We start from the raw sequence: 15,049 nt of genomic DNA, 5'->3' as shown, positions 1-15,049 counted from the left end.
CATTTGTTGTGTCGATGAGCAGGATCTCCACATAGTAGAAGTATCTGTGGTCTGAATGTCTTTATATGATCATCTTGATCATTTAGAGCAATTGCATTGTTTAATGCATTAGAAAACTTGAGAGCTTCTGCAGAGCTTCCCCAATTGGCATCTGGCTTTAAATAAAGCATCAAGCTGTAGAGAATTGAAATTAAAATAATTGTAGCACAGGCAAGTCTCCAGTCCATTAGGAACATTAAAACAATACAAGCTGCTGCACCAATTAGAGATATCCACTTGTTGTAGAACTTGAAGGTTGGTCTCCATCCAGGTGATTTGGTCATGCTGGAATGGAAAACTGAGAGGTTCATTAGAGCATAGGCAGCCAAGAAGAAGTTAGATGCAAGGCTTCCAATAGTGTTTAATTCTCCAATCATCAAACATCCAAATGCAATCAGGAATACTAAAATGTACCCTCTAAATGGATCATTGTTAGCACCTTGGCCAACAGCAAAAAACTCAAGTTTTGGATATATCTTATCCCTTCCCACAGCTTGAAGAACTCTTGGTGCTCCAACTAAACTTGCAATAGCTGAGGAAAGAGTTGCTCCATAACATCCAAGATATACAAGATAACCTGTACCTGACATTAGTGTCATTACTTTCTGGTCATATGCTGATCCAAAAATACAAGATGTTTCAGTCAAATTATATTCAATTCTAACTGCATTTGCCTCCTCTGTGCAGTTTGTGATCTCTGGATATATTCCTGTATTATTCGCGTATTCAATTGCATTTCCACTTGTTCTTGGAAGGAAGTTAAAAGCCACTAAAACTCCGAATCCTAGGTAAGAAATATATGTAAACCCAATAGCAAGGAGAGTTCCTTTTGGAATTGCAGATGAAGGATCCTTCAAATCTCCAGAAAGGTTGGCGCCAGCTACTATTCCTGTTACTGCTGTGAAGAATACACCAAAGACAGACATGAAAGAATCCCTTTTTCCATCTTCATCTGGATAATATTTTGCTTCATAGTTTTTCTGCATTGTGTCAAGACTCCAGCTTGTAAAACCTTTAGCAGCTCTTTCAGCTTCTGAAACATATGCATTTCCTCCTGTCAGAAAGGTGCCAACAACCATATCTATTTGTGCCACTATTAACATTAAAAGCAGAAGTTTCTGAACTCTTGTAACCCAGTCCATTCCAATAATAGCCAAGAGTAGAATCAACACAATAACTGGGGCTCCTATTAATCTCAGATCATTAAGGCGATCATATCTATCAGCTACGATTCCCTGAAAGTCTGTAACATCATAAACCAAATCCAGAAGGTTATCTACAAATCCTAGGGTGTAAGTTGCCACAGAAATAGAATTTGCCAATGTGAACATCAGTCCAATGGCACCTCCAAATTCAGGTCCCAGAGCTCTTGATATCATGTAATAAACTCCTCCACTGGCTATTCTTCCATTGGTAGCTACTGCAGACATAGATATTGCTGTTATCAGTGTTATGGCATTACAAAGTGTTATGATTATAAGGCCTTGAACATACCCGGCTTGACCAATAACCCAGGAGAGTCGCAAGAACAACATAACCCCCCAGATGTTCAGTAAGCACCTCATAAACACTCCTTCTATCCATCCAAACTTTACAACTTTTCCAGAAAGAATGGTTTTTTCAACTTCTTCCTCCTCTCTCTTTATTCTTTCTCCAGTCATCAATTCCTCAATGGTGGGTCTGTGATCTGATGAATGTTTCTCTAGCCTTTCATAACTTTTCTCACTTGGCCGAGCATCAATAGTAAGAAGGTCCAGTGTTTTCTCTTGATCATAAACATAGCTCTCACAATCATTCCAGGGTTTTGGGTCATCTTCAAATCCTTCGTTATCAGCTGGTCCCATCTTATTACCTGGATAATTCAATTCTTTTTCCGTTTAAAAATTGGTATATTTTTAAGGACTAAGACAAAATCTATAAGCTCAATTATTAAATTATAGCAAGCAAGCGTTTGCTCAAAGTTTCATGTAAGTAATGTCAGTAATTTGAATTAAACCTGAAGGATGAGTATTGTTGGCAACACTGACAAATATCTATTCTATTCAACTTCTTTTATAAACATATAGTACAAGCCACTATTGTATTCAGTCTGCGCCACAATAGGGGGATATAGAATCATTTTTTTGGACTAAAACAATCGGACCTCAGTTACAGTTACTCTTTTTTAACAAGTAAGAAACCCTGAATATGAATTTTACTATCATGTTAATGTAATGTTCAATTAACCATATTGTTTTCAACTCCATGAATATTTATAATTTAAGAATGACAGTATTCGATGGATTAACTTGGCTGAAGCATTGACATTTTTGTTAACATTGTTGCTCAGTGGGTGTTATTGAAAAGTAGCAGCTTCAGACTGATAATATTCCTTTTCCCAAATTTGTTTAATTAAAAAAACAGTGGAATTCGGGGGCTTACAATATTTTTTTCCAGAAAGAGAAAATAATTTTATTATTGCACACTGAAATGTATATCCCCCCTGCATAGAAAAGATTCCCCTTCCCCTTGGATGTTTTAACAGGGGAATTGAGTCCTTGCCACAAACTCTGATTTTCTAATCACTATATCTTTGGAACCAAATGTTGCAGACCTTAGATATTTCAAACTATTAATTCTGTTAGATCAAATAATCTGAGTTTGAAATATCAAAGGTTTACAACATCGGGTTTTAAAGATATTGAGGTTTTAATATTTGATATTGTTCCAAAGACTCAATTCCTTTGATCATTTTTGTGTCATAACCATGACAAGCTGAGTGTCGGAGTTGAAAAATAAAAAAATTTAAAATCTTCTCTTGATTCAAATTTTTTATGAATCACTTCTTAAAATGAAAAGGATAGAAGATGCCTGCTCTCTTTTCTTGCACCACTAACTTTTAAAGGGGCGAGTTCCCCCAAAATTTTCCAGGGGGCGGGGAAGTACCCCCTTTACCCTGCCCCCCCCCCCTAAGCCACCTCTGAGTGAGCAAAAATGCCAATTTAATATTAGACTTATTTTATTTTCCAAACAATAAATTGTGAGCATTTTAATCCAAATAAAAACATTTTAACATTGTTTAAGAAAAAATGTTTCCAATAACTTTAAACAATTATTTTGGTGATTGTTGAGGATATACATAGCCTAATAGAAGGACTCGGTATTAAAGCAGTTACTCTAAGTTACCATCAAATAAGCGCGATATACTCTAAATGATCTTTGTAATATCCAATTTCAGACTTATCTTTTCATATTGCTTTAAATTAATTTGAATTTATTATATACCATCAATAATCATAGTTAGAAAAGTTTGAGGGCTACCATAGGATGGCTTTGTGTGCAGATTTTGTTTTGGCACATTATTAGACAGGTTTGAAACAAACAACAGCTTGTGAATAGTTAAAGTGTTTTAATACTTTTTAATTGGATTCTTTTAATTATTTCATAAATAGAATTCTTCTTTTCTTTTTCACTTAAAAATAAATGCCAGTTTTTGTTCTTGTGCTGTTCAAATAATAAAGAATCCAACAATACATTTCAAAATAAGACATATATATATATGCGGAATGCTGAGAAATTACATTAAAAAGTAGGAAAATTACACTTTAAATAAAATGAACAAATTAGTGGAAAACTTTTGTATTACCAACAAACACTAGTAAAAACATTTCAAAATGATAGATATTTATTCAATATACTGGTTCAGTATAGTTTCTGAAAACTCCTAGTATTACCAGATTGCTGAAAGTAAAAGAATAAAAAAACTATGATTATTAAAATGTACAACTGAAATACATGCACAATTAGCACTAGCAGACATCCAACTGCAGGGATACAGTTTGTCCCAAAAAACATAAAACATTAGAAATTAAGTGATGACTTCTTCATTGTCTTTGAATCATGCGGCATTGTTTTGTGAACATAACTATAGTTATATCACACTTAAAAAACACAATTACGTGCTGTTCTCAGGAATTACAAAATGTGGTCCACCATTTTTGTACCTTTAAATTTTAGGAAAGAAATGAGAACTCTTTCCAGATTCCAAATTATTTAAAGACAAAGAAAAAATCAAATATTTAATATTTGAACTGCAACTGCACTTTTTGTCATATCATTATCAGAAACCAAGGACGAGTTACAACTTGTCTCCTAATTCCCCTGTTTATTGGGACACCCTCTTGTTCACGCACCATGGGATCAGACACCTAAACCTTTCAAAAGACTAAATTCATGAAATTTATATTTTCATGAAAAGATGTAATGTTCTATATATGTTATATATCATAAATCCTGCCTTGCCAGTCTATAGTTTTGCTTTTCCGGTGGAAGGTGCTCACTTTTTTTTCAAAGCCTTTTTCTTAAAATCTGGCAAGGTTTAGTTTCTTTATTATTTTCTCCATTTCAGTTGGTTTTCCATCAGAAATGTCATCTAGGTTATGGTAATTTTGCTTTGTTTTTTGAAAGTCTAATTTTGTATAGCCTTTTTACTACAGATTTTGTGCTAATTGGTATACAATTTTTAGTCTTCTCAGCATCAATATGTAGTGTTTTGACTCTTAAAATTTTCCAACTCCAACAATATTACTTTTGTTTTATGTAAGAATATTGTCTATGATCTCATTTTCAGGAATTTTTACAGAAATACCTTTTATTTCATATCAAAAACTAGAACAAACAATAACATTGAAACAATAAAATATTACAAGAGCACTGTACAAGCATAAAAACTTAAAACATATTTGAACTTCTAAAAATGATCAGTGGGTCACTCAAACAGTCTTCATGCTTAGAGGCTTTACCAGAATATTGGAGAACAATTAGTGGTGGTAAATAAATAAATTAACTATTTATTATGCTATCATTTTGGTTCACAGTGCTATAAAGTTTTTTGACAGAAATTTTCTCTTTATCAAGAAGGTTCAAGCCTTTTTAGTTATATTTTATCCCAAGCTTTAACGTTAACTTTTTGGAATTCAAAGAAGGTTTGATTTAAATGTAATGGCTATTGAATTGGTTGGTGTACCCTTGAACTGAAGTAGAGTTAAGAAGGAAGTCTGAAATCCTCACTAAAAAAAATAATTTTTTAGCAGAAATAATTTGAAGAAAAAAACTTTGAAAGAAACTAAAATTAAACATCCCAATTATTCATTTTGTATGTTTGTTTGGCACTAAAATAAATAAAAACCAAATCAAATGCTGAAATGTTAACTAAATTTAATTGATAAGTTAGAGATTTATGAAGCATTTAGTTATAAAAGCAATTAATGAAAAAAGATTATTTTACATAGGATGTTCTTATATCAGGATTTTTAGTAAGTTAAATGAAGAAAAATGGTATTTGTATGCATAGACTTCATTTGAAAAAACAATACATAAACTTAACAATTCAATGAAAATATAGTTTAACAATAAATTAGTATTCGAAAATGAACAATCCACTTACTTTATGAGTAGAAGGTTAGAACAGAGGATTGGTTTCCTCTTATTAAGAGTGTAGGTGGGAGTCCCTTTGTCATGATATCCAACCAGGCAATATATAATGCTGGAGAACACTGCCCTCTCATGGGTAATGGCAGAGTTAAAACAATCAGTTCTGCTCCTCTTGATCTTTCACGCAATAACTCAGCCTTTCTTAAACATCTATTTGTTCTTTCGGAATTAGCCTTAAGATCAGCCTTGGTTATAGAACCCTCAGGATACCTTGAGATGAGCTGATCAAACTCCCCTTTAGTATCAACCTTTGCTTTCTTTGTAATATCAGGTATAACAAATACTTGCTCTACATCAATTCTGAATTTCTTGATAAGATTTTCAAAGGTTTGTTGGTCTTCTTCATCATTACCAGGTCCATTAGACAGGGAGAAAACTCTAAGTTTGCAATCTTTAAAGCGTTTTCTTGTTTGTAAAATATAAGGTAACAGAAGTGTTAGTCCACCATCATCATAAAGCCACCAAACATCAATAAATCCTTTCCCTCCTGGAAGCCTGAACTGTTCTATTTCATTGACAATCTGTAACTTCAGAGGTTTACCATCTGTTCCATAGAAATGAGTTGTAATCTTCTTTTGAAAAATTCCGTTCTTTTTTGGCACTGAGTGGTCTTCTTCAATTATTGTGTTTTGATCTGCTATAACGGAGGAATAGTCAACTCCATTAGGAAGCCTAAGTATTCCAACTGCTATATTATTCTCAAATGATGCAATCAAAGACTGGAAGTATTCAGATATTTTGTTCATGTCCTTATTACTACTGATAAACCCCATCATTACCATGTTTGGAGTTAAACGTCCAATTCCTGAAAGCATTACGGCATACTTAACTGCGTCACTGAATTTATTATTTGGTATTGCCAAAAAGAAACTTCTAATTTTATGAGTGGAAAGCCATTTATGTGCTGCCCTCTTTAAATCATCTTTTTCTCCCTTTTGGTCTTCAGGTACAACTTGGGCACAGATCAATACAGACAATTTTTTAGTGACTAAATTGGCAAAGTCTACTAAAGGTTGTCTATGAGCAGGATCTCCACATAGTAGAAGTATCTGTGGTCTGAATGTCTTTATATGATCATCTTGATCATTTAGAGCAATTGCATTGTTTAATGCATTAGAAAACTTGAGAGCTTCTGCAGAGCTTCCCCAATTGGCATCTGGCTTTAAATAAAGCATCAAGCTGTAGAGAATTGAAATTAAAATAATTGTAGCACAGGCAAGTCTCCAGTCCATTAGGAACATTAAAACAATACAAGCTGCTGCACCAATTAGAGATATCCATTTGTTGTAGAATTTGAAGGTTGGTCTCCATCCAGGTGATTTGGTCATGCTGGAATGGAAAACTGAGAGGTTCATTAGAGCATAGGCAGCCAAGAAGAAGTTAGATGCAAGGCTTCCAATTGTGTTTAATTCTCCAATCATCAAACATCCAAATGCAATCAGGAATACTAAAATGTACCCTCTAAATGGATCATTGTTAGCACCTTGTCCAACAGCAAAAAACTCAAGTTTTGGATATATCTTATCCCTTCCAACAGCTTGAAGAACTCTTGGTGCTCCAACTAAACTTGCAATAGCTGAGGAAAGAGTTGCACCATAACATCCAAGATATACAAGATAACCTGTACCTGACATTAGTGTCATTACTTTCTGGTCATATGCTGATCCATAAATACAAGATGTTTCAGTCAAATTATATTCAATTCTAACTGCATTTGCCTCCTCTGTGCAGTTTGTGATCTCTGGATATATTCCTGTATTATTCAGGTATTCAATTGCATTTCCACTTGTTCTTGGAAGGAAGTTAAAAGCCACTAAAACTCCAAATCCAGCATAAGAAATATATGTAAACCCAATAGCAAGGAGAGTTCCTTTTGGAATTGCAGATGAAGGATCCTTCAAATCTCCAGAAAGGTTGGCGCCAGCTACTATTCCTGTTACTGCTGTGAAGAATACACCAAAGACAGACATGAAAGAATCCCTATTTCCATCTTCATCTGGATAATATTTTGCTTCATAGTTTTTTTGCATTGTGTCAAGACTCCAGCTTGTAAAACCTTTAGCAGCTCTTTCAGCTTCTGAAACATATGCATTTCCTCCTGTCAGAAAGGTGCCAACAACCATATCTATTTGTGCCACTATTAACATTACAAGCAGAAGTTTCTGAACTCTTGTAACCCAGTCCATTCCAATAATAGCCAAGAGTAGAATCAACACAATAACTGGGGCTCCTATTAATCTCAGATCATTAAGGCGATCATATCTATCAGCTACGATTCCCTGAAAGTCTGTAACATCATAAACCAAATCCAGAAGGTTATCTACAAATCCTAGGGTGTAAGTTGCCACAGAAATAGAATTTGCCAATGTGAACATCAGTCCAATGGCACCTCCAAATTCAGGTCCCAGAGCTCTTGATATCATGTAATAAACTCCTCCACTGGCTATTCTTCCATTGGTAGCTACTGCAGACATAGATATTGCTGTTATCAGTGTTATGGCATTACAAAGTGTTATGATTATAAGGCCTTGAACATACCCGGCTTGTCCAATAACCCAGGAGAGTCGCAAGAACAACATAACCCCCCAGATGTTCAGTAAGCACCTCATAAACACTCCTTCTATCCATCCAAACTTTACAACTTTTCCAGAAAGAATGGTTTTTTCAATTTCTTCCTCTTCTCTCTTTATTCTTTCTCCAGTCATCAATTCCTCAATGGTGGGTCTGTGATCTGATGAATGTTTCTCTAGCCTTTCATAACTTTTCTCACTTGGCCGAGCATCAATAGTAAGAAGGTCCAGTGTTTTCTCTTGATCATAAACATAGCTCTCACAATCATTCCAGGGTTTTGGGTCATCTTCAAATCCTTCGTTATCAGCTGGTCCCATCTTACTGCCTGGATAATTCAAGTTTTAAAGGAATTGAGTCTTTGCCACAAATTCAGTTTTGTAAAATCAATATCTGTGCAACCTTATTATTTAAACCTTTGATATTTCAAACTTACATTATTTCATCTAATAGCATTCATAGTTTGAAATATTAAAAGTCTACGACATTGGTTTGCAGCGATATTGAAATTAGAAAATCAGAGTTTGTGGCAAAAACTCAATTCCTTTGATGCTAAATGTATTTAAAAAGATCTTTTTAGATACTTTAAAAACAAAAGAATATTTGGTAAAGGAATTGATTATTTGTCACAAATTCTGTTTTTCTAATTCTTAAATCTTAAAACCTCAATGTTGTTGAAGCCTTAGATATTTCAAACTATGAATTCTGTTAGATCAAATTACCCTAAGTTTTGATTGTGAAAGGCTAAATATTTTAGTTTGTTGCAAACACTTAATTCCTTTAAATATAATTTTTCTATAAAAACTTTAACCTGTAGGAAGAGTAAACGTCCACTGACAAGTATCTATTCTATTACCACTATTTTATTAGCATTATTTTTACAGAGGGGCGGGTGGCAGATTTTGATAGCTTTGGATAAATCTTGTATTTTTCAATAAAATCCTAGAGTTGGACGAAAATCTTTTGGATTGGGTAAGAATTATTAGGTAAGTGAAATCCTACGGCTGGAATCAAACTTCCTTTTTAATAGTAAAACAAAAAGCACTCAAAAATATGTTCAACCATCATATACATATACATTGTACATACTTGGGTGCAAATATTGTTTTCGGTAATATCGAATAAAACAAACAAAGAAAAGTAAACATTTTTACTTCTTTTTGACAAGCTTTGGTTATCGAAAATAGAAAATCGAGATTTTGGTCTATAGGAGGTTATAAGGGACCAGATTTAATGCGTAGTTGAATTTTGTAGATCAATATAACCCCATTTATCCACTTGATCCGGCGCACAAAAAAAATGGTAAGAATTTGGAATAGTGTTAACTCTATTGCTTTTTTTACACTTTGCCAAATTTTGACCCTGTCAGAAAAACAATGCAAAAAAAGGTCATAAAAACAACTCAAAACGAACATGCTATAATGATCGTTTTTGGATCGTTTCTCTATTTTTCCAGGATAATAATATTGCAAAGTTTAATAAAAGCAATGTTTAACAGAATACCGTTTTGAAATCTTGGAATTTTATCCCGCAGTTACCGCAGAATTTGCTAAATATTTTATTTGAAACTGCCACCCTTCCCTCTACAAATTACCATTGTATTCAGTCTGGGACACTTTGGGGGGATAGATAAACTAACAACACGCTTAAACATATATTCAAAAAAATTCAGAAAAAATAAACCAATAAATTTTACTAAAATTTGAATTAACTTAATCTAATCCACTTTAAATTTTCTGAAGCATTTTATTGATAGGAAAATTCCATCCGAGTATACCTTTAGACATTTATAATAGTTATACAGATAGCCAGATATAAACTGTACTGCATCCGAGTATACCTTTAGACATTTATAATAGTTATACAGATAGCCAGATATAAACTACTGCATCCGAGTATAACTTTAGACATTTATAATAGTTATACAGATAGCCAGATATAAACCGTACTGCATCCGAGTATACCTTTAGACATTTATAACAGTTATACAGATAGCCAGATATAAACTGTACTGCATCCGAGTATAACTTTAGACATTTATAATAGTTATACAGATAGCCAGATATAAACCGTACTGCATTAAATTCAATTGTTTGGATTATAAACCGAACCTTAATGTAATTATAAATTCATAAGAAATAGAATAAGTAGGAAATGGAAAGTACAAAGAAAAACAAAGGAAAAAAGTAAAAAGGATGAAGAAAAGCGAGGGAGAATTGAGAGGGATGAAAGCATGGAGTAATGACAGGGAAAAACTTGTGAAAAAAGAGAAGGAGTAGAGTAGAGATGAGAAAAAAAGGGGGAAAAGAAAAGAATGACTGTAAAGGAGGTTGAAATTTTAATGTGGAAAAGAAGAATAGGAAATCAAGTATGGAGAGAGGTGAAAAGAGGGGGGAAAAGAAGAGGTGAAAGGGGAGCTAAGAGGAGGGAAGCGGAAAGAGGGTACGACTACGAGGAGACGGAGCCGGGGTTGGGGGGAGTGTTAAAGGAAAGAATGTGGTGGTTTGTGGTTGGTGATTTTATTATTTAGTTTTAAAGGGACCGTTCACTTATTTGGGTAATTTCAGGGTAAACTAAACAGCCTATTCGCTGTGCATTGGTAAAAGTCTTACTTTTCAAAGACTACTGTGGCCGGAGAAAAAGCTGATTTTTCGTTCAGAATTTCGGCGGAATGGGACGGTCCCTCTCAATAGACATAAATGATGTTTTTTTAATATGTTGTGGATAAAAATAAATTTCGAATATAAAATTAAACTGTAGTATCTAATCGTTTATTGTAAATGTCATTATTTTTCTATTTCTAAAATAAAACTATTTTATGGCATTTATTGCCTGTGATAAAAAGCTGAAAAAGCTGAATTGAACGCAGCATGAAAAATGAAAAGTTGCTCACATACGGAAACAAAATTGATAGGAAGGGGGGGGGGGTACAAAAATCGTATAATATGAAAATACATTCATTTTGAATTTCTCGAACTGCGACTGCAGCTGATCTTCTTGAAAACAGGAAAGCTGACAGACGTCTGACGTATTATTTTCTTGTGAAATAATACTATCAGCTGATTTATTCAATTATGTCTATTATTTATTCAATTTATTCGCTTTATTCAATGATGTTTTAATAAAATCAACTATCACTCAAAAATGCATAATTGCAATTGTAATATACGATACATTTTATTCAAATCGAACGTGGAGTGAATCTACGAACCAAAATATGAGCAATAATTAATTGATTATTGTAGATGCGTCGTCTTTGTATACACATTTTACATGTTTTAATACGAAAAACGTAAAATTCTGGCTAACTCAAATATCAAAAGTTTTCACATTTTAGTACATAATAACGAACACATAATGACATTAAAATATAATAAATTTGAATTTTATTGGGGGTGCTGTTACTGAAAAAAAAAACAATCAAATAGTGTCCCTTTCCGCTCAAATTCTGAACGAAAAATCGGCTTTTTCTTTGGTCACAGTTGTCTTTGAAAAGAAAGACTATTACCAATCAAGAGCGAATAAGCTGTTTAGTTTACCCTGAAATTACCCAAATAAGTGAACGGTCCCTTTTAATACAAAATATAATTTTTTTTAAATATTTACTTACATTTAAAACAAAATTTTTTACATAGACATGAGCAAAAAGATACTTTAATTTGTTTGAAATAGCTGGAGTCTCTAACTGTTCAGCGTACACATTTTTTAGGTTTTCCCGAGTTTTGATACTTTGGTTTTAAAGTTATGGTATTTTTGCGCGGGGGGGTGGGCGGGGTGGGGTCGTTTGCTGCCCGTCTCAATTTTTTTGCTCTCTCATTTTTGACTCTATGTAGCACTTTGATTTTTTTTTTACTTTTAATAAAGAGTAATATAAATGATTTTTGCAAACATTTTTTTAACGCATAGGGTAGGGTAAGCAGGCCGGTAAAAAGGCCGGTCAGTTTTTGAAAAAATTTAAAATGCCCATAACTGTTTTTGTTATTCAAGCTAGAAACTACATTTTTGAAAACCCCTTAAAAATGGAGATACAAACATGTGTTACCTTTAAATATTTGTCAAAAACACATAAACAAAAAAGATTTTTAAATTTTTCGACCTTTGTTTTGACACTTTTTTCTAACCTTCCTAGTACCGGAACTTTAAAATTTAGAGGTTGGATTTTTTTTCAATAAGCTGGCCTAAAATATTGGACTACAACCATGTATTGTAAAGTAATATTTTGAATCAAAGGATTTTTTTCTAGGGAGGGAGTGGTACACCCTACTTCCGCCCCCCAACTTGGACCATACATAGATCAAGCCTTTATAGAGTTAAAGTCCAAAAAGTACTTATTTTGGTTTAGATTTGTTTAGACAAGACTAAAAAAATTGTCCTTTTTCAAAAATTACACTTTTTTATTTTACGTTTGACTTTTGTTAGAGGTTTTTCCATACTTTTACAAATGTAAATTAACGGTTTTTTCCGTTCGCTAAGAGAAGTCCTAAACTATTTGTACTCGATCAACTACATATTAAGACGCACTAAAGTAAAATTCATAAATAAACATATCACTAATGTTTTGTTAAAACCAAACGGAGGGAAAATATCACCTAATATCCTAATACATTTCCGTTTAGTTGTTAATTATCTGGCAAGTGAATAAATATAAAATAATTGACCATTGTGTTTGCAGGCTGAATTACTTAAATTTATAAGACTTAAACTTCCTTTGTTTAAAGTTTGGAATATGATTAAATAAAACCTTAAGTACTAACACATGCTAACCGTATATGTAAAATATCCAAAACTAGCTTGGAGACCCAGCTTAAACCTGGAAACAAATTTTTCCCTGTAAAGCCAACCTTCTCAACTGGGAATCTTTAAACCAAGATAAAACATTTCCGAGGTTGTTCCGAGCTCTTCCATCAAAATTTTAGGAAAATCCGTCATGAGCTTTAATCTGACATACAAACAGATTACTACTTTATACATATATATATATATATATATATATATATAAATGTTTTAAATGCATAATTAAGAATAGAAGCTATAAATTATCCTTTCTAAACTACCTTCTTATTTCTATGAGTTGCACAAAATTAAATAATTAACATAGATTTAGTTTAGGTCATCCAAAAGTTCTTACTAATTACTAATTAATGTGTTTTATTGTAGAACAAATCATTCAAACGTAAGTAATATCACTGATATAAACCAGATATATGCATGGTGAGGATCTATTCGGAAATAATCTTTTATGCACTTCCATTGAATTTGTCTTTGAAAAAAAAGGTTTTAAACGTGTTTCGCACACAAATGACATTCCTTTCGGAAGAATTGTTTTCAACCCGGACCTGTATAAATAGTTTTCAAATTAGCAGGATTAAATGAAAATTGGTGCATACCAAAAAACAGCTTTTTATAAAGAAATAAGCATTCTTTTATAAAAAGCTGGTTTTTTGGTATGCAACAATTTTCATTTAATCCCGCCCTTTTTACAAAGGAATGTCATTTACTCTCAGACAAATTCGAATCAATCTAAATTTCCATTGATTCTAATTTGTCTGAGAGTAAATGATACATTTATTTTGTTAAACGTCTAAACTTTCAGTAAAGACATATTGTAACTTGAGAGTGGTTTTATGATCAGATTAGATTTTAATTCATACTTAATTCTTGAAATATGCCAATAAGAAGGCTTCAGGAATGGTACTACCTTGAAAATAATTTTTAAATGGTTTATTTAAGAATTTGGTAAAGATAATAAGACGTATACAGCTGCAGGGAACCAGGAATGTAAGAAATAAGAATGAATAAATTCCGCACAGTCGTCTCTAGAGTATAATTCATTGTGGGTAACCCTGTATGGTAGGAAAAGAGTAAAAGTTTAAACGTTCTAGTGCAAACCGTTTTTGAATTAAATTATATTCCCCCTCCCAAGTGTCCCCTCCTGATATGTTTAAAGATCAGACTTATTTGTGTATTTCGCCAAGATCTTTCTAGTCAGGGGCGTATAAAAGGATTTTCTATTGGGGGGAGGGGGGGGTTTAAATAAGAATTTTGTGCGCCTAACTCGCCGAATTTTTTTTACCAACTCTCAAGAAAATTTTCACTCCCCCCCCCCCTTGAAAAAAAATATATTTATCCCCATCATACTTATTGGTTTTAGTTGGGTTTGATTTAAATTTTCCACTCATTTCTGACATTTACAAACTCTTTCAAATAAAGGCTTCCTTTCCTTCCTTTCAGTTTTCAACTTGTTTTATATCCTTCATTATAGTCATTCATTTTACATAAACTGCATATTGATTTTTAAAAACCTGGATTTATTTTAGTCTGTTATAACAAATTATAACACATATGATAATATAAACATATTAACATATAATAATTTATAGATGCTACCTTTTTATTTCTCCATATTACTTTAGTAAAAGCTATTTTGCAAAATTTTGAAATAAATTTGTCTTTATTATTCTAATTTCTAGTTTTGAACAGACTGGAAGGGAATATAGGGATCTAGGGATGCCAAGTATGTGCGTAGCTCAAACATTTTGTTTGCCTCCCTAAGAGCTCCAAGGGGGGGGGGGCAAATAGACTAATCTTCATTTATATACATACATATATGGCAGGGTTTCATAAAAAAAGATTTTTTATAATACTTTGGCAAAATTAAAAGTTAAAAATATTTGGCTTCTTGGATATCAGGCATAAGTACGAGATACAGTAAAGGTACGTACACAATACACATATAGAGTCCAATTACCTTGCAAGTTCTACTTTATCTCTCATTCAAACAAAACTAGCAAAAAAAAAACATGTTACTAAGAATTCGACATTATATTATGTGTTGTTTTAGGATTTTACTAGTGACTGATAGTAAAAGACATTTTCGAAAATGAAAAACTGTGCAAAAAGAGTAGGAATACAATGTAATCTTTATAAAGCTCTTCTTTCATTTCTATGTTTGCTATGGCTGGCCAAAAGG

General features: G+C 32.8%; 2 protein-coding genes across 2 annotated transcripts in view; both read right to left on the bottom strand.

Annotated features, from left to right (window-relative positions):
* Positions 1-2,052, bottom strand: part of LOC111715461 (bumetanide-sensitive sodium-(potassium)-chloride cotransporter) — a gene marked incomplete in the record, with an annotated part of 3,320 nt that extends 1,268 nt beyond the window's left edge. Inside the window, 2 exon segments of the mRNA XM_023490785.1 lie at positions 10-1,891; positions 2,036-2,052. Coding sequence (XP_023346553.1) covers positions 10-1,883 — 1,874 coding nt within the window.
* A 2,623-nt stretch (positions 2,053-4,675) lies between these two features.
* LOC111715460 (bumetanide-sensitive sodium-(potassium)-chloride cotransporter) lies at positions 4,676-8,404 on the bottom strand. Its single transcript, XM_023490784.1, has 2 exons — positions 5,465-8,404; positions 4,676-5,087 (listed from the first exon to the last, which is right to left on the bottom strand). Exon 1 carries the CDS (start codon positions 8,397-8,399, stop codon positions 5,466-5,468), a length of 2,934 nt encoding a protein of 977 aa, XP_023346552.1. The 5' UTR covers positions 8,400-8,404; the 3' UTR covers positions 4,676-5,087; position 5,465.
* Positions 8,405-15,049: the final 6,645 nt, after the last annotated feature.

Source organism: Eurytemora carolleeae, unplaced genomic scaffold (genome assembly GCF_000591075.1).
Source record: "Eurytemora carolleeae unplaced genomic scaffold, Eaff_2.0 scaffold1731, whole genome shotgun sequence".
In the NCBI taxonomy this organism is placed as follows: Eukaryota; Metazoa; Arthropoda; class Copepoda; order Calanoida; family Temoridae; genus Eurytemora; species Eurytemora carolleeae.
Note: the sequence above shows the minus strand (reverse complement) of the source record. Positions and strands in the feature narration are given on the sequence as shown.

Bases quoted from the DNA above. Each gene is read 5' to 3' on its own strand.
- LOC111715460 (XM_023490784.1), bottom strand. From the start codon at position 8,399: ATGGGACCAGCTGATAACGAAGGATTTGAAGATGACCCAAAACCCTGG.